This window comes from Cebus imitator, unplaced genomic scaffold, assembly GCF_001604975.1.
Source record: "Cebus imitator isolate Cc_AM_T3 unplaced genomic scaffold, Cebus_imitator-1.0 Scaffold370, whole genome shotgun sequence".
Taxonomy (NCBI): Eukaryota; Metazoa; Chordata; class Mammalia; order Primates; family Cebidae; genus Cebus; species Cebus imitator.
The window spans coordinates 1,436,597-1,462,899 of record NW_016107685.1 but is presented as its reverse complement, the minus strand read 5'-3'; the positions used below and the strand labels follow the sequence as shown (position 1 = coordinate 1,462,899).

General features: G+C 39.2%; 3 protein-coding genes across 3 annotated transcripts in view; all 3 read right to left on the bottom strand.

Moving 5' to 3' along the window:
• Positions 1–26,303, bottom strand: part of LOC108288351 (olfactory receptor 52L1) — an 86,654-nt gene that overhangs the window by 55,558 nt on the left and 4,793 nt on the right. The gene's annotated exons all lie outside the window — the stretch shown is intronic.
• LOC108288255 (olfactory receptor 56A1-like) lies at positions 8,156–9,054 on the bottom strand. Its single transcript, XM_017507147.2, is given in 2 exon segments — positions 8,156–8,286; positions 8,289–9,054. Coding segments are annotated over 2 exon segments (897 nt in total).
• Positions 18,899–21,321, bottom strand: LOC108288354 (olfactory receptor 52L1-like). The gene has a single exon (XM_017507253.2). It carries the CDS (start codon positions 20,468–20,470, stop codon positions 19,481–19,483), a length of 990 nt encoding a protein of 329 aa, XP_017362742.1. The 5' UTR covers positions 20,471–21,321; the 3' UTR covers positions 18,899–19,480.

Below are 26,303 nucleotides of genomic sequence, written 5' to 3'. Positions count from 1 at the left end.
TTTAAACAAGACAGGTTAAGTTTTGGGTGCAGGCTAAACTAAGCACACAACCATTTTCCAGTTTGCCAGTAATGGGACTCCCATTGAATTCTCATTCATCAAATGACATTCCGATGAAAAATAAATGCATACCACAGAAATGAAAACTGAAAAATGGGACCTAATTAAACGTCTGGACAGCAAAAGAAACTATCAACAGGGTAAACAGACAACCTACAGAATGGAAGAAAATATTTACAAACTATCCATCTGAAAAAGGTCTAATACCCAGCATCTGGAAGGAGCTTAAACAAATTACGAAGCAAAAAACAAAAACTCCATTAAAAAGTAGGCAAAGGACATGGACAGACACTTTTCAAAAGAAGATGTGGCCAAAAAGCATATGAAAAAATGTCCAATATTACTAGTAATTAAAGGAATGCAAATAAAAATCACAATGAGATACCATCTCATACCCATCAGAATGGCTATTATTAAAAAATCAAAAAATAACAAATGCTGGTAAGGTTGTGGAGAAAAATGGAATGCTTACACACTACAGTGGGAATGTAAATTAGTTCAGCTACTGTGGAAAACAGTTGGGCAATTTCTCAAGGAACTTAAAACAGAACTACCACTTGATTCAGAACTCAAACACATAAATAAAACACATAAATTCCGAAACCATTAGTGAGTATATATCCAAAGGATTTTATATATATAGTTTTACCGTAAAGACACATGCATTTGTATGTTCACTGCAGCTATTCACAATAGCAAAGATATGGAATCAACCTAGATGGGCATAAGCGGTAGACTGAATAAAGAAAATATGCTGCATACACACTGTGGAATACTACACAGTCATAAAAAAGAACAAGGTCATGTCTTTTGTAGCAAGATAGAAGGAGCTGGAGGCCATTATTCTGAGCAAGTCAATGCAGGAACAGAAAACCCAACACCACATGTTCTCACTTACAAGTGGGAGCTAAACATTGAGTACATATGGACACAAAGAGGAGAACAACAGACTCCAGGGCCTACTTGAGGGTGGAGGTTGGGGCAAAGGTGAAGATCAAAGAGCTACCTATTGGGTATAATGCTTATTATCTGGGTAACAAAATGATCTGTACACCAAACCCTTGTGACATGTAATTTATCTATATAACAACCCTGCTCATGTACCCCTGAAACTAAAAGTTGAAAAAAAAGAAAAAGAAATGCATACAAATTAAGTAATTCATAATTATAGGAGGAACTACACATGGTAAAATTACTTAATTTGAGGCAAATCTGAGGGGAGTTTGGAAAAGGTTTAGACCTCAGGCAAAGAATATGTTCAGAAACAATTTTAGATCTGTTTTAATGCTTAGCCTATAGTATATCCCACTGATTTTAGACAAATTATTTGGTTAGGTAACAATTTATTTAATGTCTTTGTTGTCTCATCTGATCTACCTATAGACGTCATAGCCTGGAAGATATCTGAACTAGAAAATGGGCAGAAAATTATTCTCCTGGTGCCTTTTGTAAATTGTTTGTGATAAGTGTAATTGTAGCCACCTGCTGCTTCGGTGGAACTCCCTGTCCCTTTCTATTGTGCAGGAGGAATAGCCCCATCCGTAATAGATAGGGAGAGGAAAATAAAGTGATAGCAACTCAGTGGGCAAGCAGGGCAAGAGCTGTTTCTGCAGAGAACTTAGTAACACAGCCCTATTCAGTCTTGCTGGGATGTATGTGTCTGGGACATAATGGGGCTGTGCAACGATAGCACCGGAACAGACTGATAACCAAAGCTGAAATTTCAAAAGGAAGGCTATGATCGACCCAATAAAAAGTGAAAGGGCTAATTTACACTCCCACCAACAGTGTAAGAGGAAGGCAGCAAATCACACTGTCATGCGTGTTTCTATGGAACGATCTTGCATGTTCTTCACATGTACCCCAAAACCTAAAATGCAATAAAAAAATAAATAATAAAAAATTTAAAAAAACAACTCATGCTAGGAAAAAAAAAAGAAAAAGTGAAAAGGCTACTTTATAGTTCCCATTCCTCCCATTCTTATTTTTTTCTGTTTTTCCATAGGTTCCAAACTGGAGAGTTTTAAATGTGGTCATGAATGCATTCGGTTCTTACATTTGTTTACTTATGAAAACACTGATGCCTTTCTCTCACCAACCCAATACTCATCCTTTGAACTACCACTCTGAACAATACAGCACAATCAACAATACTTTTTAAATTTTTTCTCTGATCACAAAATAATATGTCAACATTATAAAATGCAAATTATATAATATTGTGTATCATTTACTATCCAACAAAATCCCACCAATCTTCACTTAAATACTTTGAACATAATTTAAAAATAGTGGAGACTGATTTGAGTAATAATAAAACTCCAGTCTCCCACACAGCCAGCTCTGCATGCTTTACTCTTTTCCTATTGCCGTTCCCCTGTCTTGATAAATCAGCTCATCTAAGCAGTGGGCAAGGTGAACCCATTGTGCAGTTACAAATTTGGGTGCTTGTCTGGGATACTCTTGTGGCTACCTGCCCATGGTTCCATAGCCCTCCTCCCCGCAGGCAAGAGATCTAGAGGCCAGCCCCAGCAGCCATCTGGTTCTTTTGGACTAGGGACTAACTCTGGTACCATGGTACCATCTCTGCCAGCAGGTCACTGCCGACCCAATGTTCATGGATTTAACTGCAATGAAAAAATAGGCCTGGGGAGATTTCCCATAACTGTAGCCCTGTCACAGGGTGTCTGTCTGTAGCCCCATGGTGGGATGTCTATACTCCAGCCCCATTGAAGGGTGTCTGGGTTGATGAGGATCCTAGGTGCTGTCAATGCCTCCTTCCTTCTCCTGACTAGTTCTGCAGTCCCACGGTGGGGTATCTATCTGTAGCCCCATGGTGGGGTGTCTGTTTGTAGCTCCACTGCAGGGTATCTGTCTTAGTTTGGCTCTTTCAGGGTCTTGGTTTGTCTGTAACCCTATTGCTGGGCATCTGTCTCAGTTTAGCACCTGAAGGGTCTCAGTTGGGTTTTCCTAACCAGTAGAAAGAGTTTTGGTTTGGGAGACTTCTCAGTCAGGAAGATTTGGGTGAGATCTCTCAAACAGAGAATAGCAGGATAGTTTGGAAGGGATATGCCTAGAGTTCTTGGTTATGGATCTTATTGGAAGGCTTCCTGTCCGTCTCATCTTTGTATATGTTTATACATATGAAGGGAATCTCAGAAGGAATTGCTGATGGAAGTCCAGCAGGCCTAAGTCAGAAAACCCTCATTTGTCTGGTCACATTTGTTGAGTTCTAAAGCAAGCTCAGCAAGCCTGGTTCAATGTGACTGTCTGCTCCGCGCCTTGCCCAGAAACATTTCACCCACTGTGAATTACCATTCAGAGGTCATCTTTCCTTACCTGGAGTGGATCAAAGATAACAAGGACTAACTTGAGAAAGTCTGAGCTTTCCAGGATGATATTGGGTGCTGAACGAGGTGAGTAGTGTCTGTTTTGTTATGTGTATTTTGCTGAAATGGAAAATGTTAATTTGATTCCCCATGTAGCCCATTGGGCAACATCTTGAAAAATTGAGAATCTTTTGCCTATGGCGCCATAAAACAGAAAAGGGTAATTTCCTTTTGTAAAGTGGCTTGACCCCCACAGTTATGGCACAGAGAGCAGGATCATCAAAAGCTGCTCCATTCTTCTGGAAGCTACAGAGAAAGGGAACCTGGAAACCATGATGGCAAAAAGGGTAAGAAATTCTGATCAGCTAAGTTTCTGATATATATATATATATATCTGTGTGTGTGTGTGTGTGTGTGTGTGTGTGTGTGTGAGTTTGACTGACAGAAAAAAGAATCTGTGAGACTAGTCTTAAGTTATAGCAAATCTGGTACACTTTGTGCTATAATTTTTTCTTTCTGTAATGGAGAGAGGGGTATCACAGAATAGAACATGGGTTTGGGATCCCTATAAGCCTGCTTTCAAGCCAGCCTGGCAGGCTAATCAGTTACAAACTTCATTGTGTGTCCCTGAAACCAATACTCAATGATATTTCTCTGTCTTGTTTAGTGTCTTTAGGAGCTTAACCTTGTGACCATGTGGGGATACTTTCTCTTGGTCTCCACCATTTAAAGGACAGAAATTTGGGCATTCACATTAGTTAGCCCTGAAAATTATCTTGAGCAGTTAAAAGCCTTTTCATGCTTGAAATTGGCTGCTCTAGACTTCTGGAAAGAGCAATAGAAACTGCTCGATGCTGTGTAACTCAGTAGCTAAGGCTTTATCTTTCAACAGTGGTGGCAAGTGTTCAATTCTTGGCTTCCGGAAGGATTTCTTTCTGGCTTGTTACTTATGTAACTTTCCCATTTATTGAGAGTTTTTCCCCCCATGGGTAGCTTCTGATTTCCTATCTTGAATTTTCCATTCCCTGGGGAGATTTCCATACCCTTGGGGAGATTCCAAATCTTGTAAAAATAAAAACTGCTTACCATCTTTTTGAGACACCTTATGCATCCACGGTTAAGTTAGAACCTTAGTTAAAACTTATTAATTTCATGTGGGAAGTTACCTATGGTAGAGTTCAAATGCCAGAAATAGTGCCTGTCCTGGGTACAGTCTGGTAATAAGAGATATAAAATGATTTTTTTTTTAGAAAAAATAGCTCTATAGTTAAAATCAGCTTAATTAAAAACGAATATCCAACTTATGTATATTTAAGAGGTCTCATCTCTTCTTGAATTGTGTTCTTCCGAAAGTTTTTTTTCTTCTCAGTAGACTGAATTATTTTTCTTCATTATGTCTTCTTCCCACTCTTGATGCCCACATAAGAGAACCTAAGATAAATTCTAACAGCCTGGAACTCCTGGGGAAAAGCAGAGGAGGCGCCACAGACCCAATTCTAGGAAAAACCTGTTTTCCTCACAGAAGCCCAGGAATTGAAAGCCACTAGATCCCTCTCAAAATCTAAGACATTGTTTTGTTTTGCATTGTGTTATCTGATGGATTTGACTTTTGGGGGTATCAAAATTACTTTGTGTTATGGGAGAGCTTTTAGCCTTGGTGTGTAATAATTAAGTAGGAAATTTAAGGGATGGCAGATGGCAGTTACAGAAGGATGCTTGGCTCTTCACATACTTGGATCAGAGAAGCATGCTCTTGACCACCTGGAAGATATGGGAACACCTCTACCTCCTACTGAGAGATAAGGCTCCCATGGGGAATGGACTGATTACACAATGGGCTGACTGGCTTTGGGTTGCCTTGCAATGAAATGCATAGTAGAGGCACTGCACTGTTTGAACTGTCATTGCCCAGTTTTAGAAACAAGGTCACTCCAGCTACATAAAATAAGTTGGTAAAAATTTTTCATCTTTTTCTATTATCTTGAAGAATGTACACATGATAGAGATTATCTATTTCTTAAAATTCTAGAACTCACCTTTAAACCCATAGTGTACCGAAGCTTTTGTTGGGGAAAGGTCTTTCATTAATATTTAAATTTTTTAATGGTTATTGATATATTGAGTTTTATTATCTGAAGCTACTGGTGATTTTTAAATTTTTAGTTTTTCAGATTCATTGGCATAAAACTTATTCATAATATTATATAGAATTGTATTGTTTTCTTACATGTTCGACTCTGTTAGTTGTCTCTCCAACACCCATTTCCAACTCAATAACATCCCATGTCCATTTTTTCCTTGATAGAAGACATCTAATTTATTTCAGATATTTAGCCCTTCATGAAGCTTCCTCACATGCATATGCTAATCAGTACATTGCTGAACACTCAAGGGGGAATTTCTATAAATCTTTGAGATTTTCTTTCTATGCAGTTTTCTCTTTCTCAGTACTCTGCCTTGTGAACTCTAGCTGCCTTGGAGTCCTTCCCTTCTCAACACAGAAAAATTACCAGGCTGCAGCTGAGTTTGCCTTCCCTTTGACATAGACTGGAATCTCTCCCTAACGAATTGGAACAATCTCTCTCCAGTAAAGACTCACCTTGTTTGTTTCCTATATCTTGGAGATCACTGTCCTCCATTGCCTGATGTTCAATGCCTTCAGAACCATTATATCATATATTTTGTTTGATTTTTTAGTTATTTCAAGGGACAGGGTAAATCTAGTTCCTGTTACGTCATACTGATAAGCTAAAGTCCGTCTTGAGTATATAAAATCATGCTATACAAGCAGATCAAAGCACAATCTAACTCCTATTTCCTCACTGGGTTCATGGTTGGATTTGTGGCTGCATAAGCCTCATCCTTCTCCACAGTCAAGACAGATCTATTTCACAGCTGAATCTTTTGTATCTTAGAAGGACTATGCACCACAATGAAAGAAAATATACATCTGTAGAAACCTGAGGTCAGAATGATTTGGGGACTCCAAAATGTATCTAAAAATTTTGATGAAAATAAATGTTAGGATAGGAGAAGGGCAGCGGCATCCAGAAATGGGAATCAAGTGAAATGCAATAAATGCAGGACCTTCAGGATTAAGAACGGCATTTGGGTCCATCAGTGAGATAGACTGGATAAAGAAATGTGGCACATATACACCATGGAATACTATGCAGCCATTAAAAAAGATGAGTTCACATCCTTTGCAGGGACATGGATGAAGCTGGAAACCATCATTCTCTGCAAACTAACACAAAAACAGAAAATCAAACACCGCATGTTCTCACTTATAAGTGGGAGTTGAACAATGAGAACACATGAACACAGGAAGGGGAACATCACGTATCAGGGCCTGTTGGGGGTGGGGGGATTTGTGAAGAATAGCATTAGGAGAAATACCTAATATAGATGATGGGTTGATGGGTGCAGCAAACCACCATGGCATGTAACAAAACTGCATGTTCTGCACATGTATCACAGAACTTAAAGTCTAATAACAAAAAATTTTTTAAAAAAGAAAAGAAAGAACACAAAGCTGGAAAAAAAATGGCATTTGGATGTTTTTAAGTAAAAAGCATACCCAAACTTTCTTTCTTGTGTGTGCCATCAGATGTGTGACCAGAATTAATGAGAGTGTCTTAGGGAAGACCATGTAAGTACAAACCTTTTCTCATGAATCTAGGCAAGCACAACCTCAAGGTCAAAATTCCATAGAGTGAAAGCAAGGTCCAGCAAGGGTGACTGTCTCCTCGCTGGGCTCCTGGTTGGATTTGTAGCTGGATAAGCCTCATCCATCTCTACAGTTAGCAGAGATCTGTCTCCCAGCTGAAGCTTTAGTTCATCTAATATTTGCAATTTGACATTCAAAAGATTATTTCATAGGACAAAGAAGATCACGTTTGATGAAGACAAGAGATTAAATTAAAGTGGCCCTTACTTCCACTGTATGAAATTTTGCAAATAAGAATTATCTCTGACTTTGGTTCTGGAGAGCCCAATATCTATCCTCACCCATGAAAAAGGGAAGCTTATGACAATATTTCTTGAATAACCAAAGAGTGAAGCTAACAAAAACCAATGAAAGTGTCAGCATACAAGCTTGAAAAGGCAATCATCTTTCTCTTCCTCTCATCTACTCCAAACATCCAATTGATAACCAAGTTCTGCTCATTCTTTAAATAAATTTCTTTAAAATACTTTATGACCATTTTTCATTCCTTTCACAATTAAAGGAATCCAGCAACTGCCCTACTTTCCACCATGCACCAAGATCTTGTTATACTCTCATGCCATATGGCACATAACCCTATTTATTCCATATTTGCGATTTGCAATTCAAAAGATATTTGATAGGACAAATAAAATCATATTTGATGAAAACAAGGAATTAGTACCCTCTACATTTCTTCTCTCTTTCTTTCTTTCTCTTTCATTCTTTTTCTTTCTTTCCTTTTTTGTTTTTTTGAGATGGAGTCTTGCTCTGTCACCCAGACTGGAGTACAGTAGTGCAATCTTAGCTCATTTCAACTTCTGCCTCACAGGTTCAAGCAATTCCCCTACGTCAGCTTCTGAGTAGTTGGGACTACAGGTATGCACCACTGCACCCAGCTAATTTTTGTATTTTTAGTATAGACAGGATTTCACCATGTTGGCCAGGCTGGTCTGGAACTCCTGATCTGAGGTGATCCACCTGCCTCAGCCTCTCAAAGTGCTGGGATTAACAGGCCTGAGCCACCATGCCCAGCCTGTATTTAAATGCTTTTAATTTAATAATTTTGAAAGCCACACGCAATAGGGTTTAATGCAGGAGGACTAAGGTGATGGAGGACATTAAACAGGATCAGAATGTCCATGGGGACCTTCTTTCTGGACTAATTTGTCAACACCACCACCAGCAGGTGCTGAAGAAAAGGATGAGGATGAAGTGAGATCCACAAGTTCTCAGGGCCTTCACTGCCGCCCCCTTCACCTTGAATCTAAGCACAGCTCTTAGAATGAAGGTGTAGGAGAGAAAGATAAGGATGAAATCCGAGCCCAGCAAGGTCCAACCAGCCACAAATTGGTAGATTCTGTTAAGGGTGAAATTATCACAGGAGAGCCTGGACACAGACAGGTTGGCACAGATGCAGTTCTCAATGACATTTTCCCCACAATAATGGAACAGGGAAGTAAGGATAGGAATGGGTGCAGTAAAAAGGGCATTCCGCACCACAATGAAGACACTAGCTTTGGCCACAAATTGATTAGTGATGATGGATGGGTACCGCAGTGGGTGGCAGATGGCCACATAACGGTCATAGGCCATGACCATGAACGTGCAGGACTCCATGGGGAGGAAGCTGTTCATGATGAACATCTGCAGGAAGCAGGCAGGGAAGCTGATCAAACTGAGGCCAAACCAGAAGATGGCCAGGACCTTGGGGATGACGGTGAGGCAGAGCACGATGTCCAGCAGGGAGAGGAGGCTGAGCAGGTAGTACAGGGGCTGGTGGAGAGAGGCCTCCAGCTGGATGGTGGTCAAGAGGATGGCGTTGGCCCCCATGGCCAAGAGGAAGAGGAGGCTGAGGGGCAGGGACAGCCAGTGCTGCCAACTCTGGAAGTTGGGGAAGCAGATGAAGAGGAATTCAGAGACTGGGGCAGGGGAGTCATTGCTGGGTAATGTCATGAAATAAATTCTCAGTTGAGAAAATCTCACTTGGATTTGTGTATGATAAGGTACAGGAATTAGGTCAATAGATAACAAAGTTGTCAAAATATTTGCCAACACTTTCTCATCCAGAAAATTGATGAGATACTAATGGAAAATATAGATGAGAAATGGAAAAATTTATGATATACTCCCAATCCTATTATAAAGTAAAAGAAAATAAAGTTAAAAGTTGATTAAATATAAAAGAGAATCACCCAAATCCCTGTCATTCTGACTTACTGTACTGCTGACACAACTCATCCTGGAGATACTTAATCCAAGCTGCACAGGTGCAATTCAATGTTCCTATACAAAGTTAGGCTTAAAGGCAGAGTGTTCTCATTAAAATGTATAACCACCAACCTCAAATGAGTACTTAATATACATATTACATATTCATGACAATAACCTTCTCTGTTTAATTCATTCCTCAACCCATTTCAAACAATTTTTCAAATTTTCAAAGTTCTTTTCAAATACAAAATCTCCTCTCTCAGATAACCTCTCTAATCACTTTATAGAGACAGTAGAAACATCAGACACAAGTCCTCTTCTTCCCATGTTAGATTCATAAACCCATCAACATCTACTTCCTTGATCTCTTCATTGCATTGATAGAATCAAAGATCTATCCCTCCTCTGAATAGCAATCCTTGACCTCAGATTTGAATGCTATCTACCTTGACCTTAGGAACCTTGACTTATGAATCATCCTGCCCATTCCCTATGTATTCAATTTCTCCTAAATCCTTCCCATAAATACTCAAAATGTCCAAGTCTCTCATATCCTAACTATTTTCTTTATCTGTCACCCATCCCCATTTAGCATAAAAACCATGATTTTATTTTGGGGGGAAATATACTAAATCTCTTTCTTCTTTCCCTTTCACACCCAAACTTACGGGTCCAAAAGAGGCAAAGGACATCTATAAGGGGACAAAGGACTGTTGGCTTCAGTAGTCTAATTGAGAAATGATCAGTGTGTGAATAAATGGCTCTCAGATGACTCTGAGGATGAGGGAACGGGGCATATCTTAGAGGTATAAATGTAATGACAGACAGTGATATGACTGACTATTTGTATAGAAGAAGAGAGGGTAGGATTCTAAAACTGCACTGTCCATTCTGACTGAAATGATAAGCAAGTTTCACAAAACAAAAAATAGGCTTTGAAAAGATTTTATGTATGTTGCAGAGGTAAAAATTATGGATACAATTTAGTATGTTCAGCTTATTGGATCTGTAAACTATCAAAATATATATGACATTAAATGTTGTAGAAAGCAGTTTGATTTCATGTGAAAGCTAAAAGATAGAGAATTGGAAATCATCAGCACATCTTATATAGTTCAAACTATAGAACTGAATAAATTACTTAAGGGGAAAATGTAAATTTAAAATAAAACATGATAATGAAATCTTAAGAAACACCTCCCTTAAGCTTAGGACCAGAAGAGGTAAAGAGATTGCAAAGAGACTGAAAAAGAATGAACAGAGACATAATTGAAAATCAAATGGAATAGACAGACATGCTCACATGAAGAATTTTAGCTATGTGAGAAAGAGATTATCCATTGCATTTGGCAACTAGGTAATCATTGGTGATCCTAGCAAACAGTTTCATGTGAAGAGAGAAATAGAATGCGGGAGGACAGGGAGCCAGCAGGACTGGAGTCAGCAAACACAGGGAGGACTGATCACCTTATCAGAGATTCTTCACTTCAGCAAAGAAGTGAAGAGCTTCACGTGAAGGAAAAACTGGAAACACAGGTAGAAGTGCCTATGTTAAAAAGCAGATTGCATTGATTTTTTTTAAATAAAAGAAATTTGAATATGTTTAAGGGGATAAAGACTGTAGAAAGAAAAACACAAATGATAAAAAGAAAGATAGTTAAAGGACCAGCCCTTGGGGGAACAACTACTATTACTATTTAATACTGTATAAAACACATCACTGGCCTCTCTCGCCTCATTCCCCAATCCACTGTAATTCACTACTTTAGTGAAAGTACATGTAATGCATTTTCCAACTTTTTATCCCATGCTGTGTTTACAATACTTAGCACTCAATAATTCTTTTTTTTTTTTTTTTTTGAGACAAAAATCTCACTCTGTTGCACAGGTTGGAGTGCAGTGACATGGTCTCAGTTCACTGCAACCTCTGCCTCCAGGGTTCAATCAATTCTCCTGCCTCAGCCTCCCGAGTAGCTGGGATTACAGGCATATGCACCATGCCTGGCTAAATTTGTATTTTTAGTAGAGATGAGGTTTTACCATGTTGGCCAGGCTGGTCTCAAACTCCTGACCTCAAGTGGTCTGCCCACATCAGCCCCCAAAAATGCTGAGGATTACAGGAGTGAGCCACCATGTCCAGCTAATACATTTTTAATAAATGCTAGTGAGGTTTAGAGTTTTGAGTTTTCCAAGTCTATGGTATCTTAATTCTTTTCTTTATCTACCCTAAATCCCCATTTAGTATAAAGACCATGATTTTATTTTGGGAGGAAGTATACTAAATCTCTCTCTTCATCCTCTCTCACACCCAAATTTAAGGGACCAAAAGAGGCAAAGGACATCTAAAAGGTGATGAATAACCATTGGCTTGATTAAAGATTCAAAGAATTCAAAAAAGAAAAAAATAACATGAAAACATTAACCAAAGTAACCAAGGGAACAGATGGAGGAACTGAGGCAAGCACAGGAAGAAACTCAAAATATGAATCAGAGCTGAGCAAGCTGTGGGCCAGAGGTAGGGACAGCAGTGACTCAAAGTTCTTGTGGAAGCTTGGGGATCTTAAACAAGTCTTTCTATTTAATGGCCCTATGACCCCAAAAGCCTGAATCTTGGTGGAAGGGATATCCTTGATTCAGTCCTCTGACCTACTAGGTATTTGTTTCTTTATATGTATAGTACCACCAAACTACCTTTTTTTTTTTTTTTTTTTTGAGACAGAGTTTCACTCTTGTTACCCAGGCTGGAGTGCAATGGCGCAATCTCAGCTCGCTGCAATCTCCGCCTCCCAGGTTCAGGCAATTCACCTGCCTCAGCCTTCCGAGTAGCTGGGACTACAGGCACATGCCACCATGCCCAGCTAATTTTTTTTGTATTTTTAGTAGAGATGGGGTTTCACCATGTTGACCCATATGGTCTCAATGTCTTGATCTCGTGATCCACCCTCCTCGGCCTCCCAAAATGCTGGGATTATAGGCATGAGCCACCGCGCCTGGCCCAAACTATCTTCTTTATGAAAAAGAATACCTTAGAGATCTTGCAATCTTGCACTGCAGAAAATATCCCTTCACCCTGCAATATCTTATTTCTCACCCTCTGTTCATTCTCTTTTCCTTAGTCTACTGTTTCTGAAAGATCCTTTCTTTGACTTGTTCTTTTTCCTGCCTCTTATGTGTAGTCACCATCTACAATCATGCTTTACAATTCCCAGACTCTGATCCATCCTCTTCAAGTCCTCATTCCTTCCTCACATTGTGGAGAATTGTTCTGGTTAAGTTCATCCTCTGCTACACAGATTTTGCTAAGAAGATCATGCATAATATAAAGGATAAGAGAAGGGATACAAAAAGAAATAGGAGTAGAGAAAAAGTGGTCAGATACCTGGATGTATTGTCAGGTGGAGGCATAGGCAAGAATATAGTCAAATTTTGATACAATATGTTAATGAGAAATGTTAGAAAGGAATACTGTATTAAAAGAAGGTCACAGTGATCAGAGTAAGATGATAACTTCTATTTTGTTTGCCCTGGTTCAACCATGCTTAGAATATTGTGTCCAATGCAATGCACTTTGATTTAAAGACCAATTTTAAAACTGTATCACCTAGAAAAGTGCCCAGGATAAAGAAGACATTAAAAACTCATTATGAGAAACATTCAGGAAAGTGTAGATGTTTTAACTAAGAAAAGGCTTCCAAATATATGACTGACCTTTAAGGAAAAGAGGAAAAAAGTAGGGCCGCTAGGAGAAAATGACAGGGTAGTCTGTTTCTGCTGCTATAAATCATGTCTAATAATCAGAGGAAGCTTATTCTTTCCCATTAACACTGGAACATGTTGGGAGAAGGCACATTTCCTCACCAGCTCTTGCCCTGTGTCATATTAAACGCAAAATGCTATCCCAGACCCTTCTTTCCCTCTCAAATCCCTAGAATGCTTTTCTGGGCACACTTGCATGAAGTTCTCAGCCACAGAACACATGGGATCCCTTGCATGCAATGCTAATGGGATTGCCGAGACTATAAAAGGGCCTTCCAGGAGGAATATAGGATTTTAAATATTCGTGCATCCAGTACCACAGTTCCGACTTTTTCTTCTTTTTTCATGGGAGCCAATATAAGCATGAGAAAATTTTCTTTTCTGAATCCTCTGGTGACTCAGTATCTGCTGCAAGTAAGTTTTCCACATGATCACCAAATATGTGAATAACCCAGTATACACTGTACTGAGAGAGCTCAGACTGAGTTTTTCAGATAACATTGACTGGAAATACAATTGAAAGCCTGGAGCCTGAGACTGCTAGGAGTTCATATCAGAGTGCCCCTTAAGGCCATGACCTGAGAAAGAAGACTTTCTTAGTGGGTAAAAATAGAGGAATCCCAGAAAAGGAATATAATAGGGATACCTGTTGTCTTAGATTTGGTGCTAGATTAGAGAATAAGAGAGAGAGGGAGGGGAGGAGGGAAAGGAAACAAGGAAAAGGGAAGGAAATTATAAAGGAAGGAGAGAGAAAGGGAGAGGAGGGGAGAGGAGAGGAGAGAAGAGGAAAGAGGAGAGGAGGGGAGGAGAGGCTACTCCTTGAGAATTCGTAATCACAAGTGGTTGGAATCCACATCACATGTGAGTCCTAAAATCTCATAAGAAAATTACTGTTTTTAGTGGCTTAAAGCTATTTGTAACATTTCTTTTACTATCATTTTGATGTCTAAAATGATCTGTAGTAGTAACTCCTTTTTAAATCATCATTTTGATTCTTCGTGTTTTTCTTTTTTCTTCATAGGTCTTACTAAGGCTTTATTAATTTTATTAATATTCCCCAAAAATCAAATTAAAGATTTGTTGATTTTAATCAATTTTTCTCTTTTCTATTTTATTTATTCTGTTCTTGTCTTTATTAATTCCCTACTCTTGTTTACCTTGGGCTTAATTTATTGTTCCTCTTCTAAATTATTAAGTTATCAACTTAGGTAGTTAACTTTAAATCTTTATTCTTTTCTAACATAAGAACTTAAATTTATAAATTTTCTTCTGTTTTCTGTTTAGCTGCATTATGCAACTTTTGCTATATGTCATTATCAATAAGTTTGAAATATTTTCTAACTTTCCCTGTGATTTATTATTTGATCTGTAGATTATTTATGTAAATTTTGTTTAGTTTCCAAATGTTTAGGGCTTTTCATGCCATCTTGTCGTTACTGTTGTTCAAATTAATTCCGTTTTAGTAATATTATATATTCTGTAACATTTCACTTCTTTTGGAATTTGTTGAGATATAATTTATAAGCAACCACACACAAAAATGCCCTGTCTGCTCTTTGTGGCTTTCCAAGTCCCCATGTGACATTATCAACAGGCTCTAAGTTCCCTCACCCAAAGGATGAGAAAGAGCCCACATTTTGTCAGTCAGGGGAGAATCTCATTTTCTCCCCTTTACACTTCCACAGAGGAAGGCTTTTCTTCTCACCACAAGAGGAAACATGGGAGTGAATATTTCTCTTTCCTCTCCCCTTCTCCCCTTCTTTGCTTGCTTTTCCATATAGGAAGAAGGATCACTAATACGTTTGAAAAGATCATTGGAAGCAATCGCTGCAATGATATGAAACTCTACCATTGCTCTACCTGTCTGTTTCGCTGCCTGCCTCATGGCTGTGTAAGGATGGCAGTGGGTTATTTTGCTTTATACTCAAATACCATAACCTCACCTGCATAAAAGCCTATAATTTGCTTTCCAGGGAGAGAAACCTAGAAGACAGCCATTCTGTCTTTGCCTTTTATGTTTTGGTAGGGGCTCTGTTTATGGGGTCCTATAGTCCTCCATGCAGATGACTGGCGTATTGTACTTGAAGCCTAATTTTCCAGATCAAATCTCCTCATGGGTGGGTGAAGGGAGGAGGAAGAGATCTTAAGATCTAGAATTAAGGGAAGGGAATTGAGGTTCTCTTCTTTGTCTCCTGGTCCCAATTGTATTTTCCAGCCATGAATAACCAGAAAGTCCTGTATACAGAAATTACTGGGTTCTAACTGTTATGATTTTGAGTCCTCTTTAATTCCTTGTGGTCATTTGCTACTGCCAAGAGTGTAAATGGGATAGTGAGAAATCTGCACTTTTAATCTCCAACAGCACTCCTGAGCATCTTCCTCTCAAAAAGGTACCCCATCTCTTCCAGGTAGAAAAGGAACTAATTCTATAACAGGAGATCTGTTCCCCTAGTCCTACACAGAAAATAACACTAAAAGTTATTAAAAGAAAAAAGTGAACACTCACTGTAGTGGTATCAATTTTGTGAATTCACTGATTAAATATTTCTCATCACAAATAATTATTAAGGGTGCATATTATGTTGAAAAATGACAGGCACTTGGTAATGAGAAGTACATGGAAGACATTTGAATCCTGCTTCCCTGAAGCCTACAACCTAGCATAAAAAATATACACAGTACAAATAATATCACAAATTTAATTATAATTGTGATTATTCCAATTCAAGATGTTCGACTGCAAACACGTTTTATGTCCTCTGTCTCCCAATGTACCCATTAAATTGCTAAAGAAATATAAAAATAATGCAGTAACAATACCAGAACATAAGCAAATATAGTTGGATTGCATCATATACTTTGAGAAATTTTTGGAATTCATAAATTAGACTAGATTGTATTTATAGAAAAACTGGAATGCAGAAACCTGCAAATCATTTGTAGGTATGTATATGTGGAGAGTAGGAATTATTAGGGGAAGAGGAATTGGAAAAGTTAAAGCTTGATGAAGGACTAGAAAATGTTCTCATTAAGAGATTCAGGGTGCAAACCTCATCATTTCACAATATATCCCTGTATCAAACTTGGATGTGTAGCCCCTGAGTCTATTTTTTAAAATTAAAAATTTAAGAGATCCAAGAGATATTCCAATTTCAAATCAATAAAATAACAGCAATTGAAAGCAATTAGTTATTGCATTGATTAGTTCATTATTCTACTACTGGAGCAATTGAGTCAGTCTAGCATGAAACTTGGCTCCCTATAAAATGAAAGAGTTGACTTTGTATCTCTAAACCCTGTGATTGCAGTGGAGCAGATGTAATCAGACGCAATTGCAAGGTAACTTTGGTTCTCCAAGTCAGAAATAGAGAAAAGGTATGGAGAGGCAGCTCCACAGGTTGGCAAACTATACCAGATGTCTCTGATTGCAGATATAAAGGCTTCTCTACTTCAGCAAAAGATGAAGGAATTCAATTCATCTTTCATTTTCCTCTTGACAACCTGAGGGGTATTCTGTCTGTTAGTAAATCCCTGCATAATGACCTACGAAGTCCTACAATTGGGGCACAAGAGCAGTGACCTTCACAGGCTCTTAGAAAACTCACAGCAATGACACAACTATTTCATTCTCATCTATGAACAAATAAGAGTAAGAATTTATAAATAATTGAGAAAAACTACCATCATGTGAAGAAAGGATTAAGCTAAATAAGCAAAAACAACTCATCCCTTAAAGAAAAGAGTAAATACAAGAAAGTCGTTTATAATAAGTGTAATAATATTTTAGAAATGTCCTAATTTATTCATTTTCAGGTGGCAGAAAAGTAAAGGAATCTAAATCATCATAAAAGATAAGAAAAGGTCAATCCAGGCCCGGCGCAGTGGCTCACGCCTGTAATCCCAGCAATTTGGGAGGCTGAGGTGAGTGGATCACCTGAGGTCAGGAGTTCAAGACCAGCCTGACCAACATGGAGAAACCCCATCTCTACTAAAAATACAAAATTAGCCGGGCGTGGTGGAACATGCCTGTAATCCCAGATACTTGGGAGGATGAGGCAGGAGAATAGCTTGAACCCGGGATGAGGAGGTTGCGGTGAGCCAAGATTGTGCCATTGCACTCCAGCCTGGGTGACAAGAGTGAACTCCATCTCAAAAAAAGGTTAATCAAAAGGGTTAGCACTGGCATTTAGCTGAATGGCTGTACCACATAAATGTTGAAATGTTTTCACAATATTTGTAAATGTCTAGCATAGGTGATCAAGGCAAACAGAAAGCACACATAAACAATGTTAGGAATGAAATAGAGTAGACTACAGACACAGTAGAAAATAAAATATAATTAAAAATAAGATAAACATGTTTCTGATAGTAACTTTAAATGAGAGAAAAAGATTTTTAAACAAACAGATACAGCAAACACTTACAAAAGGAAATTCTAAAAGATATACTTCAGACAGAAGAATACACATCCTACTTGGAAAATCTGAGATGGAACACTTTTACAGTTTAGGCTATAAGTTGGCCTGTTGCAATGAAGATTCCAAAAATATAGTAGTTTTGTTAAAACACAAGTTTATTTCTGTCTCAGATTAAAGTCAGGGTTGGCGGCCCAGACAGTGTCAGGAACACAGCTTGTCCGTATCATTGCTCTGCCATTTTCAACTCACATTTCTATCCTGTAATCCAAGAAAGCTCCCTCAGATCCCACCATCAAGCATCAGCAAGTAACATAAATGCAAAGAAAGGGCAACGAACTACTTGTTACAGCCTACCAAAATGAAGTTTAGACTCTCTAGGGTCAAGAAAGTTTATTCCAATACATATGACACACCATAGCCTGAGTTTCTCAAGAATACCTTACCAAACCTGGTAAGTCTAAGTCCCACACCTGGAGTTAAGCTGATGAGAATGTGTAATTCCTCTTGCAATGAGAACAGTTCACTCCCTAATTCATTCATATGCACCAACCAAATTAAAAGTATAATACTTTGTTTCTCATACAGAAAAGTATTTTACTGAGAGTAAAATTTACAAAGAAAGGAGAAAGTAGAAAGACCTAATTACCTAATCCCACCACTGTTACCAATATAAAATCCCAGGATAAGATATTCTCATCACCTGAGCATCTTACCTCAAAATAGCAATGACTTCACCTCTTCCAGGACTAAACAAAATATGTTACCTTTTAAGAACAAAAAAGAGTCAAGCCAGATCTTAGGGCCACATCTAACAGACAGCATGCAATACACCAATAGAGACAGTCCTCTTATAAGTTCTTACCCAGTTCCTATGAACAGAAATGAAAGATCTAATTGACATCACTCTATATCTACTATTTCAGAAGGAGAGACTGAAACTCATTTTTTAGTGGCATGACTACTTATTTATTTATTTATTTATTTTTAAGACAGGGTTTCACCATGTTGGTCAGGCTGGTCTTGAACTCCTGACCTCAGGTGATCCACCCTCCTTGGCCTCCAAAGTGCTTGGATTACAGGCGTGAGCCACCACGCCCAGCCCGATTTATTTATCTCTTAAACCTATGTTTGCCAACACCAAAATCCAGCACATTTTATGGTTATTGGATGCTAATAATTACATGGCTGCTTTTATTCCATGTAATTATTAATACCATATATACATATACACACACACACACACACACACACACACACAAATAGTAAGTATAGTAAGCATATATATACATATATATATATATATATACTCAGTACTTGTTCTTATTTCCTCTTTACCCAAAGCAAACATATAAATAAATTTAAAATTACAAATAAATAATTAATAATAATAATAAAAATAATAAAAAATCCTATTATTCCTATGATGTATTATACTACCTACCACATGAGTTTTTTTTTTTTTAAATGAATAACACCCATATTACAGTGAAAGGTATTTTCTCATGTTGTGGTCTTCTCAGCTGTTATGCAGAAACCCTATTCATATGCAGGATTTCAATGATCTGGGGCTGCCAGCACAAACTAGAGGTTTGGAAGACACTCTAAACCTAAAATCAAGCAGAGGGTGGGACTTTCCATTGCAATTTCAGAGAATGTTGCATGGTCTATCACTGGACATCAGGAAAGATGACTCATCCAGAGCTGTCATCCATTTCTCCTGTCCTTGAGTCTCTCTGACACAGGAGTAGGAAAATATTGGAATCAGGAGCAAAAGAAAGAATGGAAAAACTATTCACAAATATCCAGGTATACAGGTATATCCAATAAGCTGTGAAACCAAGTGCCTCTGAATAGTCTTTGCTGTGATAGGAGGGACACTAGAAGGACTAGTAGCTGTGAAAATTACTCCTATCCATATAATCTGCACCAGCCATGAGTTCCTGGCTGTGTCCGTGGCAGGAGCCTCTGGAGAAAACTATGAGAATATGTTCAGATCAATTCTTTTGGGTAAACACCCCGAGCACTCGCTGGCGGATCTGCTGAGTCTTCACCCCATAGACAAGAGGATTGAGTGCAGGTGGCACGAGGAGATACAGTGTGGCCAGAAGAACATGAACATGATGGGGTACATGGTGGCTAAAGCGGTGAGTGAGGAAGGAGAAAATTCCAGGGACGTAGAAGATGAGAATCACACAAACATGAGATCCACATGTGCCAAAGGCCTTAAGTCGGGCCTCACTCCCTGGTACCTTCAGCACTGCCTGGAGGACGTAGGCATAGGAAACACCAATGGCCAGGACATCCAGCCCAACCACAAGCAAGGCCACAGTCAGTCCATAAGCTCGGTTCACCGTGGTTGCTGAGCAGGCAAGTTTCACAACAGCCATATGTTCACAATAGGCATGGCCTATGACGGTGGCGTGGCAGAAGATAAGTTTTCGCAACAGAATGGGGAAGGGGATGAGGAGTAGAATTCCCCGCACCAGCACTGCCATTCCAATGCGTCCTATGACACCTGGATGCAGGATCGTGGAATGGTGCAAGGGGTGACAAATGGCTACATAGCGATCCAGGGCCATGGCCACAAGTACCCCCGATTCCATGGAGGAGAATGCTTGGATAAAGAACATCTGAATCAGGCAGACAGTGTACCCAATCTCATGGGCGTGAACCAGGAGCACTGCAAGGGCTTTGGGTGCAGTGGAGGAGGCCAGAACCAGGTCGATGGCAGCTAGCATGGACAGGAAGAGGTACATAGGTTGGTGCAAGGAGGAGTCCATCCAGATGATGAAGAGAATGGTAACATTGCCCACTAGAGCAAGGAGGTAAAGGATGCCCATGGGCAGTGCGATCCAGTGCTGGCTTTCCTCTAAACCTGGAACCCCTACCAGGAAAAAAGAAGGCTGGGGTAGCCTCTGGCTGGAATTGCTAAGGGCCATTATCAATGACTTGAAGAGGAAAGAGAAAAAAGAAACCAAAGTCATGATTTCTACATTTCTGCTACATTATCACATAGTCCAGATCACATTGTCTACCATTCTTCGTGAGAAGAATAAAGTGACTAAAACTGCAACCAAAGGGAATAAAGTCAGATACAAGAAATAAATCTTCGATGGAGATAATTTTTTTTACAGGTGAGACATCCATATGTCTGAATTACAATAGGTCTAGTTTTGTTTAGAGATAAGAGTAAACATACACTGTTTTGGGAACGTTGCATAAGCTTTAACCATTCAGTTGTTTGTGTTTTGAAACTGTCAACTTCAAAGGGTTTTCTTTCTTAGCCTCTTGGCATTACCGAACTGTAAGTTAAACTGTTAGCCTGAAATTAGCCTCCCTCAGTTTCCATGGCATGGCACTCTAGAGTTGTTTCTCCTGTGGCCTCAGTCCCACCATTTTCTCCATCTCATTATGTCGTTGATTCCAGGGATCCATCCTCTCCTCTCTTCCCTATTCAGTACATAATCTCTGAATTGACTTCATCTATTTTCATGGTTTTAACTATTTTTATTTCTTTCAAATCTATGTTTCTAAGTCAAATCTCTTTCTGAAATACAAATTATTCTTTTTGTTTGCTTCCTGAATAGCTATACCACAGCCTCAAAATATTCAAGTCTAAATTAATTCATCTATCCTTCTTAAATCTGCTCTACCTACTTTTGGCAACATTTTTATGAATTACATCACTACCCATCTACCAAACCCAATCTAGAAACTTGAAAACTATCCTTACTTATTCTTACCTCTCATCCCTTTTCCCTATTCACCAATTCCTGTTAACTGTACTTTTAACACCTATTCTATCCACTCCTGTTCTCAACACCCGATGTCAAACATCCAACTTCTCTCACCTGGACTGTTTCATTACATCTCTCTGCCTTTGCTGTAAACATCCTCCCAATTCACTTTCAACCTTTAAGTCAGGTCTTTCCTAAAATGCAGATGTCATCATGTCACTCCTATGGCTAAAATCCTTCAGCGAATCTATTGCATGGAATAAAATTATACTCTTAAGATTATATTAAAGGTTTTCAAAGGTTATCTATTGTGTATTATTTTAGTCTTACAGTTAACATATTTCTACATGTATGTTTTACTAAAGCATTCCAACGTTCTTGGAGCTATATGACTAAACTATCCTATTTTACACATGCCTTCTGTGTAATCTTTCTTCAGTTTCCTTTATCTGAATTGGTCTTCCTCACACTTCAAAATTTGGAGTCTACTGTCTTCTTCTGCTCAAAAGGACTCATTGGGTGTGTTAGGTCAACATGGTCAGAAGCACTGTATCTTATGATCCTTCTTTGTTCATCCACATCTTTCTGCCTTATCTCTATCATAGAAATCCTTTCAGCATCTTAATTGCTTGTTTTAAAGAACCGTATCTCATTAAATTTCATGATTATAAGCTAGCATGGTGGATGCTTCACAATGCAGTGTGATAAATACAAACTATGTGAGCAGACAGAGTTAGTTTAAATTCTGCCCATTTCATATTCTAGGAATAAAGTCTCGCTAGGCTTCTATAACTCTCCAAGTCTTGATTTCCTTATCTCATAGTAGAATAAATAATATCAATCTTATATATTTATTATAAATATGAACTAATGTATGTAAAGTCTTGATATATAGGTTACTTTTTAAAGTATAGTCTACAAATCTTTTTTAGCATTACTAATAAAAGATGATTATGGGATCTTAGTGATCTTTTATAAGGTTGGTGCAATAGTAATTGTGATTTTTTGCATTGAAAATAATGGCAAATATTTTTGCAATATTGTTAATGTTTAAAAAGATAACTATAATTATCTGGCCTTTCTTCTTTGTCTTTATGATTCTGCTTCTCTGTTTCAAACTTTTGATATGTTTACCTCTCATCATAATGTTATAGCATGGGTTGTCTCTGACACCCCATGTTAACAAGAACTATCGAATAAACAGTTGTCTGTTTAGCCTTCTCCACGGGATTCACCCCTCAAGTATTCACCCGTCAAGTATTAAAACAAAAAACTTGCAACTGGTTACATTTGTGTCTGTATGTTTATCTTAAAAGACAGTGTCGTCTGAAACAACTACATTTTTCTTTGTTGGGGTAGTGGTTCATGTACATGTACATGTGAAGATTTTTTAAAGTCAAGAATGACTCAGTTCTTGTGGATTATGCACCTTTATATCACTCAGTGTGTCTTTTTCGCAAATCAATGTTTTGGGAATACCGTATTGCCCCCAAACTCTCCATCTAATAGCTATAAATTCTGAAATTCCAGGTGGGCATAATTCTCCCAGCCTTTGTCTTTCTTCAAGAGCCAACTTAAAATAATAATGACATTTTTATTGAGACCACCAGGGAAATCTCATACTCTTGCAAAAAATAGATAAATAAATAAATAAAATCACTTTTCAATGCTTAATATTCCACATACTGAGAAAGTTAATTCTCTTTCTTAGCTCTCCCCTTCTGTTACAAGCTTCAGCTCATTTCTCATTTTATAGCTAAGTTGGAGAACAGCTATGTGTTTGTGGAAGGCACCCATGGCCTTAACAGAAGCAGTGTGAATAGAGCAGTGAGACTGAAACCGTACTACGGAAGGTGAAACAGAGGAGCAGAGACACATAAACCTGAATATTTTATAATCTACTGCTTTTTTGTGCTGCATGGCTTGTGAGATTAGAGCAAAAGCCTACGGGTACTTATTAAGGGCTAATTATTCAAGTAAATAGGAGGTCCCTCTGTGATTCTTAGAAGAAAAGCAGAAGGGACTTTATTCCCAAGAATCTAAAAGTGAAGCTCTATTTAGTTCTCTAACCAGAAAGCAGGGGACAATTGAGCAAAGAGCTGATGCTGTTGAACTAGTATTTATTCATCTAAATTCAATCTAAGCAAGCTATCTTCTGTGAAGTTGTGCTTGAATTCTGTAAGACAGCATAACGTGTCTCCTTTTCTTTCCTTTTGTAATGTCTTTATTGCTTTGTCATTACGTTGATGATCTTGCACTTTAGAAAGCAGGGACTACGCTTTGCTTACCGCAGCAGCCCTAGGGCAAGCTCTAGAAACACCTAAAATGCAGTCAGTAATCAGTAATGTTGGCAGAATAAACATCCATATGATTCAATTAAATAATAAATAAATGTCTTAAAAGACTGGAAATCATGAAAACTTGATAAGGCAGAGACTGAATTTAAGGAATAACGTAGCAGACACTGGTGTTGCCATCTGGGGATTATTGATTGAGTGTCAATAGTCCTCACTTTAAGTGATGCTCTGAGTGCTTCATGGAAGAAAGATCCCTGCTGAATCATCACTATCCTGCATGCAAAGAAGTGATAAAGAAATCCTAAGTGTGTCAGAAATAAAGGGATTCCTGTGGTCACTGGTAGGCACTTCTTCTACTCCTAGCAGGCAGGGAGGCCTCTGTGGGATGTGACTTGTCTCTCTCTGTCTTTAATCTCCTTCTCAGCAGTGGCCTGGACTTTCTGATAGTCGGGAAAAAAGGAGGCAAGAACATAGGCAGAAAAAGAGTAGGGGAAGACACAGAAATAGTGGGTTCATGATAATGACCTAATAAGAGAGGAAGATACAGAAATCAAGCAGTAAGAGGCAGAACTCCACTGCACAAATCTGAGACACATAATCAATAAAGTAAGCCTGGTACAGGGCACTGTCCTCCCGGTCTCTGGACTCTCTTTAAGGATGTGCCCTTTAAAGTCTTGGGTCAGCCCAGCTGGGCACGGTGGCTCACGCCTGTAATCACAACACTTTGGGAGGCCAAGGCAGGTAGATCACAAGGTCAAGAGATCAAGACCACCATGGCCAACATGGTGAAAGCCCTCTACTAAAATACAAAAATTAGTTGGGCATGGTGGCACGCACCTGTAGTCCCAATTACTTGGGAGGGTGAGGCAGGAGAATCGCTTGAAGCCAGGAGGCAGAGGTTGCAGTGAGCCAAGATTGTGCCACTGTACTCCAGCCTAGCAACAAAATGAGACTCCATCTCAAAAAAATTAATTAATTAATTAATTAATTAATTAAAGTCTTGGGTCAGTCTAGAGGGAGACTCAGCAACACAGAGAGACTTAGGAAAGGGAGAAAATTCCTAGACTTGGGAAGGTTCCACTACAGCCCTCCCTGCTCATCTCCAAGAGCACCCTGAGTTCCCTGTTCAATCCCCACAATGGCCTTCTGCCCTAACTTGTGTGTAACAACGATGAAGAGGACGTTCTATTCAGAAGTGCTGCATTGCTGTCTCTAAATGCCAGAGAACATCAAATACATCATCCCTAGAGGTCTGTACAGCTAAACTTTCCCAAAGATATGAAACATGTGTACTACTTCTGGCAAGACTTGGGTAAAGGAGGCAAATCAACTGTATCTACATGCATGGTATGTGATGGTGAAGATGCCACCTAGGACCATGCTAAATGGTCCTGTCAATGCCTCAGCCTGATCATGAAGCCTTAAAGATATTGGTAGGCATCTGTAGGCACACAAGTTAACTTGCAGCAATGAGCTCTCCCCTAATCTCTCTCCGTCTGTATTCTTCCTCATCTTTCTGTTTTCCCCACTGTCATAGAGTCCAGGCCACTGTTAAGAAGGAGGTTAAGGATAGAGAAATAGGTCACATTTCATAGAAGAGCCTCCGTGCCTGCTAGTGTCTGAATCGAAGAAACTAGGAGGAGAGGCTTCATTTTGAGAAGTCAGGCCTGGAGAGAACAACTACTCTATCTCGGGGGAAATAAACTTAAGACTATGAAGAAGAGTCAGACCAAAGGTATTGGGAGACTCAGAGCCACACTAGCCAAGACAAAAAATAACCCCTGTCACAAGGGCTATGAAAAGGGCAGAAGTCAGCTGGCTACAGTTTTTCCCCAACTATAAGCCCCCAAACTGACCTCATTTTTCACACCTGAATTCCTGTGCACCAGGGGTTGCTGGTTCTATCATCATCACCCCAAAAGGAACGGTCATTCTTGATGCTTTCCCAAGGCAGCAATGGTGACTGTGAGCAAGGCACTGGGCAGGCAGGATGTTATTACCATCCTGCAGGTCCCAGAGGACTCACAGACACACATGGGCAAAGCCAAAATTAGCCCCTAGATTGACTGGAGGGGCACAGAGCTGAAGATACAGCCCACAGGGATGGGTGACTGGGCAGAGAGGCTGATCAGGGAGAGGCTCCTGCACCTTACCAGGTGGCCCACATCTGTTCAGTGTTGGTCATTAGCCCTAAGCCTGTACCTCCTGATGGTGCTAGGAAACATCCTGCAATGAGCTGGGAATTTTCACCTTGCTCTGTGAGCTCAGACTTCTCATTCTCGCAGAGCAATCTTAGACCCCAGGAAATTCTTTAGTGAATGCCATGGTTCAATGTGCTATTCCTCCAGGTGCTAGGAGTGTTGGCTTCTGGAATTTCATAACTAAGTCACTCTTCTTTGGCCAAAGAGAGCAGTCTCACCCAAGGTTACTTTTCCTTCCCCAAGCAACTCATAGCCAATGACTGGTGATATAAGAATACAAAGTCCTGACCCCCTTTCTTCATCTTAAACAACACTGAGGAGTCATTTCAGTTCAGGAGGTCCCATTGGGTTAGCCAAGGTACCTAAGACAACTCAATTATAGTTTAATTTCTTCTGCCCATTTCACTCCTCTCACTCCATGACAGTCATTGTTACCATGTATACACCACAATAAACTTCCTGCATGCAAATCTCTGTTCAGAGTCTGTTTCTGAAGAAGCCAACCGAAGACAAATATTGCCTGCTACAGGTGAGTTGAGCACTTTGCTTCTCCTGTATAGGACTGTGACAAATCCAGGGGCC

Excerpts from the sequence above, each read along its gene's own strand:
- LOC108288354 (XM_017507253.2), bottom strand. The coding sequence starts at position 20,470 with ATGACTTTGGTTTCTTTTTTCTCTTTCCTCTTCAAGTCATTGATAATG.